The sequence below is a fragment of the Micropterus dolomieu genome, linkage group LG02 (assembly GCF_021292245.1).
Source record: "Micropterus dolomieu isolate WLL.071019.BEF.003 ecotype Adirondacks linkage group LG02, ASM2129224v1, whole genome shotgun sequence".
Classification (NCBI taxonomy): Eukaryota; Metazoa; Chordata; class Actinopteri; order Centrarchiformes; family Centrarchidae; genus Micropterus; species Micropterus dolomieu.
The window spans coordinates 25485734-25497668 of NC_060151.1; the positions used below are offsets into that span (position 1 = coordinate 25485734).

General features: G+C 40.0%; 1 protein-coding gene across 1 annotated transcript in view; it reads left to right on the forward strand.

Moving 5' to 3' along the window:
- The window catches only part of LOC123960659 (neurexophilin-1), a 15062-nt gene extending 4445 nt beyond the window's left edge, over nt 1-10617 (forward strand). Inside the window, exon 2 of the mRNA XM_046035545.1 lies at nt 9844-10617. Coding sequence (XP_045891501.1) covers nt 9844-10617 — 774 coding nt within the window. The remainder of the gene's footprint in view (nt 1-9843) is intronic.
- Nucleotides 10618-11935: the final 1318 nt, after the last annotated feature.

Here is an 11935-nt window from a genome sequence, read left to right on the forward strand (position 1 = left end):
GGCGGGGATTTCTCGCTCTCTTGAGTCTTCCTCTTTGCCATCACTGTTGCAATTTGCATGTCAGAGCTCATAAGCTTCTACTCTCTACCCCACATCCCACACAGATGCAGGGAACACAAAACTCATTTATAATTGTCAAATTTCTATCATAAGGGCCGCAAAACCACAGTGGAAGCAGACATTTTATTGTGCTTATGACATCTGCCCTGTACTTTCCCCCTGTGCATAAAGAATCACAAGAGGGTGATTTGAGAGGGACAAATATCAGCTTCCTCGCGACCCTGTACGCAGGATAGGTGGTTGACGATGGATGTATGGATGTATGGATGGATGTATGGATGGAAATATCCGCTTGTGCCCCCCTTCCCCAAATAGCATCAAACTCAGACTTGAACTGGAAAATCAGAAATCAATACACTTTCATTCATGTTAAGAAAACACATTTCATTTTATTTGGGAAACTAAGAGTATAATGGTTATGATAGATAGTGAGTTTGAGAACATAATTCCTTAGTAGAGTAATGGTATATAACAAGTTTAATTGGAAAGATGTTAGTATGACTTTGACTTAAATTACAAAATAGAATAAGATACATGCCAAAAAACTGCAATATAGCTTGGATTTGCACACACAAATGCGAACACTTGACTTCTTATACTTTTGTCTTGTGTATGATACAGGATCCACACAGATGCCCATTTATAAAGCAGCAGCGATTAGTTGATTAATCAAAATGGTTGCCGACTAATTGTTAAATCATGTCAGTCCTTTTTTTCAAGCTACAATGCCAAACATTTGCTGGTTCTTGTGTGGATTTGCAGTTCTTGTCTTATATAACAGGACGATTAATATCTTTTGGTTTTAGACTGGTACTGGGATAAGACAAGCAAAGTGAATATTGAACATTTTATAGACTAAACTAAATTACTCAATTAATCAAGATAAGGTAAGATAGACTTGATCCAACACTGGGGAAATTCACATGTTACAGCAGCCCCAGATACAACACAACAGATAGAAAATACACATTAAATAAAAAATTATGAAAAAATACAGTATATAGTAGAAATAGAAAAATAAGAATAAGACAATAAGAGCTATATTGTGATACTAATTGATACTGAAAATCGTTGTTAGTTGCAGCTGTACCTGTTTTAGCTCTCCCATTACCACTGTTTTCTGAATCCACAAACGACAGGTTGTTGAGTAATTTTTTTTTCCTCAAAAACATTCCGCTTAAGCCTACATCTTCATGAACTTCAAATGCCGGATTTAAAATCTGGATTCATTTGCCACTAATTTTGTTAACTTTGCCCAAAGCATTTATTTATGTTATTGTCTTTTATTTCATTTTTGGCCTCTTGGCTTTTTTGGCCCTGCCAGCACATCTGTTGCAACTATATGATTCTTCCTTTGTGTTTTCACCTATTTTATATAAATTTCTAATTTTGTGTTGTTCAATAAATTGAATAATCTAACTATGAATAAAAACAATGTATAAACCTGAAGTAGCAGTGGATGTGCAGGGCTGCTTGTGTTATAACAACCTCTGTGGCTTCCAGTCTGTGGTGTAAAACAGCTTGAGTTATGCAAAATCGCAGCAAGAATAACCCTAGAGGTTCACCTCTTCCCCCTGACCACCCACTGAGGAAGTCAGTGGGGGACACTCCTGTCCTACTCCGCACACATGCTCCCAGCAGCCAACAGACAGAGAGAGAGACTGAGAGAGACAGACAGAGAGAAAGCATGCTCCGTGACACAATGACAGCTCTTCATAGTGAAGCGGCGAGCTGTCCTGAGATAGAATACGTTGTCTGCGCAAAACCAGCACAATTTATAGTGGCATTGTTCTCTGGGAGACTGCAGGGGAGCAAATCCTGGAAGAATATCTGTAGGTTTGTCTGCTGGTTTGGATAGTGAAGGGTGGATTACAGTGCACAGCTTAAAGAAAAATGACTTGTAGCCTTGGGTAGATAAAGATAAAGATAAAGATGCGCTTGACTTTCACACAGAGGAATAACTAAGGATAGGAAAATCCATAACAGATGTTTTAATTTCACAGAGCTTCTGCTGGAACTGACAATAGTAAAAGTTGTTTTACGGCATTGTGAAAATGTTATGAAAGTGTCAATATAGAATGAAATTTTCATTGTTTCAAGATCTTTAGGCATCCAAACAATATTAGAAAAGGCAATGTGGGACCAGGGGACATGGGTTTATTTGAACGGGGAACACCAGGCTGTCAGTGTAGTTTAATGCTGAAGGAAACCAAAGCTTTTCTGATGCCATAGGCTCTGAGGTCCATGCTGACCTCATTGTGGTGTGACTGGAGCCGCTGGATACCCAACGCAAAAAAGACAGGGGAGCAAAATCCCATTTATATTCTCTGATTCTCTCACAATCTGTAAACAGTCTGTTCTGCATGAATGAACAGTTCTAGTGTGCAGTTCACCAGCGTGCGCCCGGTGACGGTACAGTGATTTTCAGGGTCAGAGTGGTGTACATGTCCAGACAAGGCCCGCTGAGGGTCTTTACGGGGGTTTCCAATTAAAGCAGTGCACAGCCACAGGGATCAAGGAATTTGGCTGAGCTTGAAATAAGAGCATTTCAAGTATAATAAATGTATAATAGGAAATCTTTTTGCAGAAAACAGTAATTCTGAATTCAATTGAGAGTATATTGCTGTAGAAAATAGGACAGCAATGACTAGTAATTATTTCAACCTTAATTTCTCCAGGAAATGTTATCCATGCCCCACTCCACAGTGACCCTGTGGAGAATTGTTTTCTATTTGCCAAAGGCTCTATAACCTAAAGCACAAAGTAGATTTTAGTGCATTAAAAATTTACAAAAAAGTAGTTACAATCTGGTTAGGTGTATGCAACCTTCTTGGTTAAGGTAAAGCAAAGATTGCATTCACTAAAAGAAAACAACACTGACTATTGGCAGGAGATAGACCACAGAAATCTTTGTATGTCCAACATCCTTGCTAAGACTGTTTTGTAGCAGGATAACAAGAGCACACAACATTCTCCTTCTCCTTTGCTACTGAAAGTTAACAAATGTCATTTGAAGAAATGCTGTCATCTTTCCGGACAGGGCTGTTATTATTATTTGCCCGACTGCTAGAGGTCACTTGTCACTTAACACATAGGTTATTTTAAGAGTTTGAACTATGTTGTTTCTCTGGCGACATTCTAATCTAGTTGAGATTTACTGCAGTTCACACCTGTTTTCAGGATGCACATCAGATGTTTCACAACTAAGCACTTGTGATCAGATTTCACCTCCCTGGTCACATTTGGTTTTATCTGTTGAAGACTGCTGCTAAACAGAAAAAAAAGTTCGACTTCAGCTAAAGAGGCAGAATATCATGGCAGTTGAGTACTTCATTGTTGTCTGAGCTGAGGGGCATGAGCACAATAAGTCTTATATGAATGCAACCTGCAAAGCTAGAGCCTCAAAGAATTCAGGGATGCATTCAGGTTCACTATATAAATGTGGACACATCTGGCCCACATCTAAATGCCACTGAAGTGGTTGAGTCCAAACACATTCCGAGTGCAAACACATATTTATTTAAAGCCGCTTATTATCATTATTATTATTATTATTATTATTATTATTAATAATTTATTATTCATATTAATAATAATTTATAGAGTGCTTTTCATGGTCCTCAAAGACACCTCACATACGTTAAAATTCTTGTGAAATTACCTTTCTCCCCCTTTTAGTGCTACTATAAGTGTGAACAGAGCCCATTCACACAGTTACGCTTGACCAGTTAGCTCATGAACAAGAAAGCATAATTCATAATGTTCTTCTTTTTGGGGACTGAAATTGGCAAATGTTCAGGTATTGTGCCTTTTTCAAAATCCAACTGAAAGATTGGAGCATTAAGTCAGACAACATCCCCTTGATAAGCCGGCATTTGATTCTTTTTATATTTTAACCTCCATGAGACAATTGTGGAGTCCTTTCAGTTTTTACCAGACAGGTATGAATAGTGAACTAGAGCTTTAATCAGCTCCGTCCCATCAACCATGCTTTGCTCCCTGTTCTCCCTAGGGAGTTTCTCTCTTCGTCCTTTGCCACCACTCTCCACCCCTCACACCGCCAACTTGTCAATACCTTATAATGTAAAAATTTGATAGCCAATTCAGAGCCAGGCTTTTCTCTGAGCATACAAAATGAGTCCAAGTCCACTGGGGCCACACAACTGAACATGTCCAAAATGAGCTGGGAAAGCGAGTGGAGGATGCAGAAAGAAAGAATAGATCTGAAAAAGAGTTTAGAATAAAAAGATTCAATGTAGTCAGTTTGTTCACCCACTGCAGATCTAAGCTCCAGTGACCCCCAAGAAGCCGGAGTAAATTATTCATTGCAAGTCAAATGGCTTGTTTCTTGTGAAATTACCTTTCTCCCCCTCACCTCTTCTTGCATTTACACTAGCCAGAAGAATAATTAGTTATAAGGGCACAGCCATTTTCAGACTTTAATCATGTAACAGAGAAGTCTCCTGCAGTGAGCATATTCAATCTGGAGATGCAGAGAGGAGACAGAGAAAAAAAAGAATAAAGCATTGACGAACACTTAAGAAATCTGAGCTGACTGGGTCTTTAATTAAAAATTGATGTCATATTAGAGATGAATATTTCAACTCAACAGCCAGAGGAAAATTGAGTGCTTATTGAACTTGTCAGCTCCCCGGACAACCACATGTTTTCTGCCCTTCTGGGTGGCTCTACAGGAAGATACTCTGTATTAATCAATCAATCAATCAATCAATCAATCAATCATTTTACTTTATTCCAGGTTGTGCATCCATGAAAATACAATTTCACACTCATAAAACACACAACGTGGGGTGGGGAACAGTGGATAAGACCCTGGTTCGATTCGCCCTGTGACATCTACCAAAGTATCCCTGAGCTAGACACCTAACTCCTAGTTGCTCCAGAGGCGTGCAACCTCTGACATTTAAAGCAATTTTAAGTCGCTTTGGATAAAAGCGTCAGCTAAATGACAATAATAATAATAATAATAATAATAATAATAATAATAAAAACACCAAAGACATACATACACATCTGTAAGCTTTTGTTTGATGGTTTGCAGTTTAATAATCTTGACATTTATATTATTATATTTCAAAATGAAGCAAGTTCTAAATGTATGTCAAATGTTGTAATTGAAATATGCTTATAAGTAACCTATTAAAACAAAAATGGTTGTAAGTAACCTAGACATGTCACATTATAACCAAACGTATTTGTAAACCAGATTTTTAAAATATCTTTTCACCTGTAATTAATCTAATCAGTGCTTACATACACCAGGGTTCAACATCATGTTTTTTTCACTTGCACAGCAAGTCAGAAATCAACTTGTAATTGTCATGTTAATCTTTATTTAAAGGTGCAATGTGTGAGAATTTAAGAGATTTATGAGTTCAAAAATTCAGCATCAACAGAATGTGAAGTAATAGGAAGAGTATGGTATGAAAGTATGTTATGTCAAAGACATCTATGTATTGTATTTCTTCTAAAGCTAGCATGCTAAAGAGATAGCCCCATTCTGTCCTGTCATGTAATACCATGACAGTACAGGACAGAATCACATCTAGTACCTCTAGATGTGATTATCTGATATAGCTGTGTGTGAACAGCGAGTTTGCTCTCTTAGGCCATCAAATTAAAACCATGAGCTGAAATATACTAAAATGCTCCGCTGAGCTGAAGGCAACTGCAAAGTCGAGTGATAATTCTCTATATTCATCACTTCGAGTGACCAATTAAACAACAAAACTTTTATCCATTGTCATGATAAGAAAAATGTATGATTATAGCTTCTTCAATAAATTAATTATTTGTTCTTTTTAATTTAAGTATTTCATAATGGCCAAGTCTAATTGTCCGAAAACCCAAATATATTCAATTTACAATGATACAAAACAAGGAAAATAGCAAATCCTCACATGAGCACCAGAGAATATTTGCCATTTTTCTACAAAAAACTATTAATCAATGATCAAGATAGTTTTCAAATGACTAATCAACTATTCTTGTAGCTCTAGTCCCTGCATTTCTGAAGTAAAATATGCGCAGCTCTTGGTAGGATGTGTGCAACCCCCATTCATTTTCAGGAACTCAACAAGTTAAGTCTGAATGTGTAAACTCAAGTGAGAGTCGGAACTAATACCCTACTTCTTCACTGGTCTGTCTCCAGTCCCCTGCTTCTGTAAGAGTTATGGCACAGATTTCAGTTAAGTGGCTCCCTCATCTCTGTGCTATATTATGGCAATACTATGCTTTTGTCACCAGGGGAAAGGGGTTAAAACGGTGTACCTGTCACTGTAACAGGCTGATTATTGCCAGTGGAGCTGGCAGGCTTGTGAGGATCGCTCCCCTCCCCACACTCCCTGCTGGGAGAGAGGCCTGGGGCCTGTGCTCACCGAGGCTGAATGACTCACAATTACCGAAGCGGCAGAGCCTGCAGCCATCTCCCATTCTCTCCAGCCGTTTCACTGACTCACTTAGCACACATGACAAATGACAAAATCACCCTGAACCTCCGCCCCCTCACTAAGACCTGATTGCCCATCGCCCACACTTTGCCTACAGTACTTAAAGCTTGGATACATCTTGCCAAGATTTGTGAAACAAAACAAACTTGTTCTCGTCTTTCAAAGCAGCATTTTACTGTGTTACACTATGTAAATGATTTAACGTGCATATTTTAGTATGACCTAGTGAACATTTGACGTTACAGCTACAACCCTGGAAAAATTCTGCTGGTGCAAATTTTTTAACTCATCAAAACACTTCTTTAATGTTACAACACTGGTCACTGAAAAAAGACATATTATTTGTGGGGCATCATCAAAGGATGACTTCTTGGCCTGTATTTTGAATATGAAAGCAAGAGAGTGGTATGAATACCCAAAGCAGACAACATTAGAGCTCAACTGTTAACAAAACAGTGTCGGGGGATGCATGCTAAAATGGGAAAATGTTCCACTAAAGGGAAGCAATGCATTAATCTTTTGGCACTGTGAAAACAACAGTGAACTCTGGTGTTTTTCTACACCATTTCAACTTGCTTACACTGCATAAGTCAAAGTGGGAGGTGCGCTGATAGTTAAATCTTACACCTCATATACTCCCCCTAGTTAAATGCAGAGTGGCGAGAGAGTTGTAGCAGTATGCAGTTTTTCAAAATGGAGTGAATATTTAATGATGAAAACTATGTGCTATGCTGCTGTGTAATGTGTGACCTCTGTGACCTTAGAAATGAATTGTTCACAGGATCTCCTGGTGTTTGAAAACATGCAAATAGTACATAGAAAGCGATACTACAAGCCACTTATGAGAACATTTACCTTCAAAAATGTAACCTCAATTGTATTTAAAGGCATCGTGGTGGTTTGGTGTGTTCTCTCACTGCCCTGGCTCAGTTTTTTCTTCTACTTTTGGAGCCATATTAAGCTCATTTTAACATTTGTCTTTGACAATGAGACTGCACACCGAATCTGACACCTCCAGCAGTGCCAGACACTTAAATCTTCTGTTCAACAATAGCACAATGCTCACTTCATCTCTCCTCCTGCAGCCGGGCCTCTCAGTCTCTCTAATGAAGACTGTGCAAGAGAGGGAGGGGTGCCTTGCTCAATATGTAAGCTACAACAAAGCATACTGCAATATGTTTTTGCTCAGATACGAATGTTGGCACCATCTGAGAGTCACTCTAGACAAGCGGTGCTGGCAAAATGATCAGGATCTTAAAAGCAAGGGGCAGTTTCATAGAAATCAAAAGTGAAAAATTTTTCAAGAACCCTAAAGGGCCTTTTTGTAGGACACTGCAGGGGCTCTTAAGTGCTATCCAGGAAGCCAGACAGAGTGCTACCCTCTGTGCCCAGCAGTCTCCAGCTCATTGAAGAAGAGAAATCAAACACAAACTAGTGCATTTGTCATCAAAGTCATCCAGCCTGGCCTCTGAAAAAACAAAGATACATTTGAAAAAATTAAAATCAATATGTCTTTGACTCCTCCAAATATTTGTTTATTATTAATGAGTTTGGGATTCTCAAAGAACCTATCAGAACTATCTGATTCAAGAGGAAAGAGTCCTTGTCAAGACAGTTATCGGCCCCCGTGGGGGAGGCTGAAGGATCTGAGCGCCAGTGTAGCGTAGCAGCAGACAGGTAACTAGAGGAGAGGGCGTCTGGCCTTTAACACCCCGGAGGTAATAGGGCCAGATTAAAGGAAGAGTGGAGTCCTCTCATCTGAGTCCAAACACCCGACCACAACCACATCAGCGGGAATCCTCGCAAGGCAGTTGAAATGCGATACACATTGTTATGAAAGGAAATACGTGTTTTTAGAGAGACAGAAAATCAATATCGCTGACTGACTACGGTGCAAGTGAACAAATCTGAGAGAGCTTGAAAAACCTGCATAAAATGGAATAAAAATGAGTCAGACTTAATAATCCTGACTAAGCCTGTATAAGGAAGCCCTGGCAGTCAAGACAGTAGATGGATCAGAGCACAGACAGGAATGCATGCATTATGCATCATTGTAAAATCTCTCTGGGTAGAGAGCGCACACACACAAACTTATCCCAGCGTTCGCATTTGCATCACTTATTGTTCACGTTTACAACATTTCAAAATTCACAAACGACTTGTGTGTCTGTGTGTGTTCTCCACTGCCAAATCCAAAGGACATAACAACACTGGATACTTCCACGGCACATTAGACAGAAGCTACCTGTTAATAGATCATTACCGTTGAATAATTACCCATTGCTTTGCTCTCCCATTCACACACTCTTCACAAAGCCATTGCTGAGCACAGCAGCACTATCTTATCTCCCTCGCTTCTCTTCCCCTCCCCTCAGTTGATGTTAACATCTGACAGCTTTGTGTGTGTGCCGATACAGATTTTTTTCTTTAATTAAAACACTGGAAGTCTTAATTGGACATTACACTTTATTCTTTCCCCCCTACTTGCCCACCTCCCCTTCCTCAAACACTTTGATCCTCCAACCAAATCTTTCGAGGCAATAATAGTTTCCCTTGTGCTCAAACTTACACTGCAGAAGCAAAAAGCTGACTTTAAAACAGTTTCTCTCTTTAAGATTTTATATAAGAATAATATCTCTCCAGTTAGATGCTCTTTAAGTGACATTTTCTGACTTTGTTCTATTGAATATAGAAATGACTGTAAGCAGTTAGCATGAATCCTGCTCCATTGGGTGCTTCCCAACAATTTGCAAGGGCATAAATCAGCCCCGTGTTGTCAGAGAAACAACTTTAGAATAGAATTTCTTAATGACGGGGCTTTATGGTTTTACAGGATTATGGCCTTTGTAGAAAATTGTCTACCCTCAGAAATATTGATTAAACTGCCCAAGCCTTCAGGAGTAACATGCTTTATGTGAATTCAGTTTTGGTGTGGATTTTATGTTTGAATTTGTTCTTTGATCCCTCTGGCCTCACCAGTAGCTCAAAGGAGGGATATGAGCCCATTACTAGTGAGCTTAGGGAATTACATTGGCTTTGTGAAAACTAGACATAAAGGAATATTTTCTCTCACAGCCGAGGTAAACAAAAGAATGTAATAATAGCAATACCTGTGAAATTTAAACCATTTATTTATATATTTAACATTGACAGAATGTCACAGTTACTACCACTAGAAGTATGAACTGTAAATTGCGTATCGATTAAACCTTTAATTTGGTTTCTGTCCACATTTCTTTCTACCCTGTTAATAACTGCATGTTTTCTTTCTCTATTTTCTTCTTCCATCCCCACCTCCACCTACTCCCTCTAGGTGGCCCTGGGTCAAGAAGACCACTCCTCCAGCCCCAAGACCTCTTCAGATGACTCCTCCAAGACACTGGGCCTCATGAGCGGGCAGGCTTCCCTCTCGCCCTTGAGCCGCTGGATGCTTCATAGTAAGAGCAGAGCTGCTAATGCCACCTCTCTGGAACTGCCCTACCGCTCTCCGGTCCCTTTCTCCAAGCAGGAGTTTTCTAAACAGGAATTCTGGGAGATGTTGGGCAGCGACCTGCTCAAACCCGACGCCTCCAGCTCCAGGGTCAAACGAAGGCCCATCGTTAAGACCGGCAAGTTCAAGAAGATGTTTGGCTGGGGAGACTTCTATTCCAATATCAAGACGGTTAGGCTTAACCTGCTGATCACCGGCAAGATTGTGGACCACGGTAACGGCACGTTTAGCGTCTACTTCCGCCACAACTCCACAGGCCAGGGCAATATCTCAGTCAGCCTGGTGCCACCTGTCAAGGCGGTTGAGTTTGACCTGGAGCGCCAGAGCGTGGTCTACCCCAAGGACTCAAAGATCTTCAACTGCCGCGTGGACTATGAGAAGGTGGATCGCAGCAAGCGCACCTCGCTGTGCAACTACGACCCATCCAAGACCTGCTTCCAGGAGCAGATTCAGAGCCACGTGTCCTGGATTTGCTCCAAGCCTTTCAAGGTCATCTGTATCTACATTTCCTTCTACAGTACGGACTACCGCCTAGTCCAAAAAGTTTGCCCGGACTACAACTACCATAATGAGATGCCCTACCTGCCCTCGGGCTAGGAGACATGTAGGGGGGAGGAGAGGTGGGAGGGGAGAGGAAAAGGGGGATGAGTAGGAGTGACTACAACACATGAGGAGGAAACCAGGGCTGTGAATCGTCCTTAATGCCATTGTGGCAGCAAGACACCTTAAAAAAACCTTCTCTGTAGCCTGACTACTGTAAGATGTAAAAACATATATGCAAAACACAAACCACAGTATGCAGATAATGAGGCATTTGGAATGCTTAACTGCAGCATTCATTAACTGGACTGGTAGTGAAAATCAAATATCGCCAACACGCACATTCTTACCTCAAACCAGTTTCTAAATGCCATCTTCTCGCCAGCTATTTCTCTCTTCCATTAAATCATTTGTGAATGTTGTCTGAATGTCCTTTTAATCACCCTTTACAATATTACTCTTTTGCAAAGTCACAAGGCACTATTTTCAGTGAAAGCGCGCATTTAAATGCTGTGATATGATTCACTGGAGAGTTATATACAAATTCAGAATTTATTACAAACATCATACAGTGGTAAACATCGTACACTGCAAAGGCAAAACCAGTACTGATTTAAAACTTACCAGAGGGAACACAAAGCATTGTTTATCCTCACAAAGAGCAGGTGAATATAAAGTGTAACCAACCACAGGATAACTTAGGTTACACTCAAAGTCTTTTAAAGGGCATCGTCCATCCCAGAAAAACGTTTAAAGTTCCTCTTACTAATTTTCTCATCCTGTCCACATACTCACGTTGAAGCATCCCACCATGGCACTGTCAATGTGTAGTGTTTACTTTTCCAGTCTGCCAAATCTAATCACACTATATCTCTCATGTCTTATGTCACCTGCATTTTAATAAAAGAAGGAACAGAGGGAGAGAGAGAGAGAGAGAGAGAGAGAGAGAGAGAGAGAGGAGAGAGAAAATAATAAAATTTGCTAGAAAAAGCAATTGCTCAACACAGATTTAGGGCCAGGACTTAAGACAAGTTCATTGTGAGGGAAATAACTAGATTCTGCATAGATATAGAATTGGCCCTCCACACTTATGAGAGAGAGAGAGAGAGAGAGAGGTGGGGGAGTGAGAGAGGGAGAGATTCAGTGAGCTGTTTTAATTAAAGTGGAGAAGGAGACGTAGAGTTTGCAGCTCCTTCTATTGTCCCCTCTGTATGAAAAAGATTACATTTTGTTGCCGTCAGGATTCCTGATTTCACGCCTTGATAACTTTGACTGTGTGAGGGAGATTGCTCTCTCCCGACAAATACTGTGTTCACTAAAGTTGGCCCGTTATCTTGAATAAATGAAAATATTATCATAATAATTACATATAATT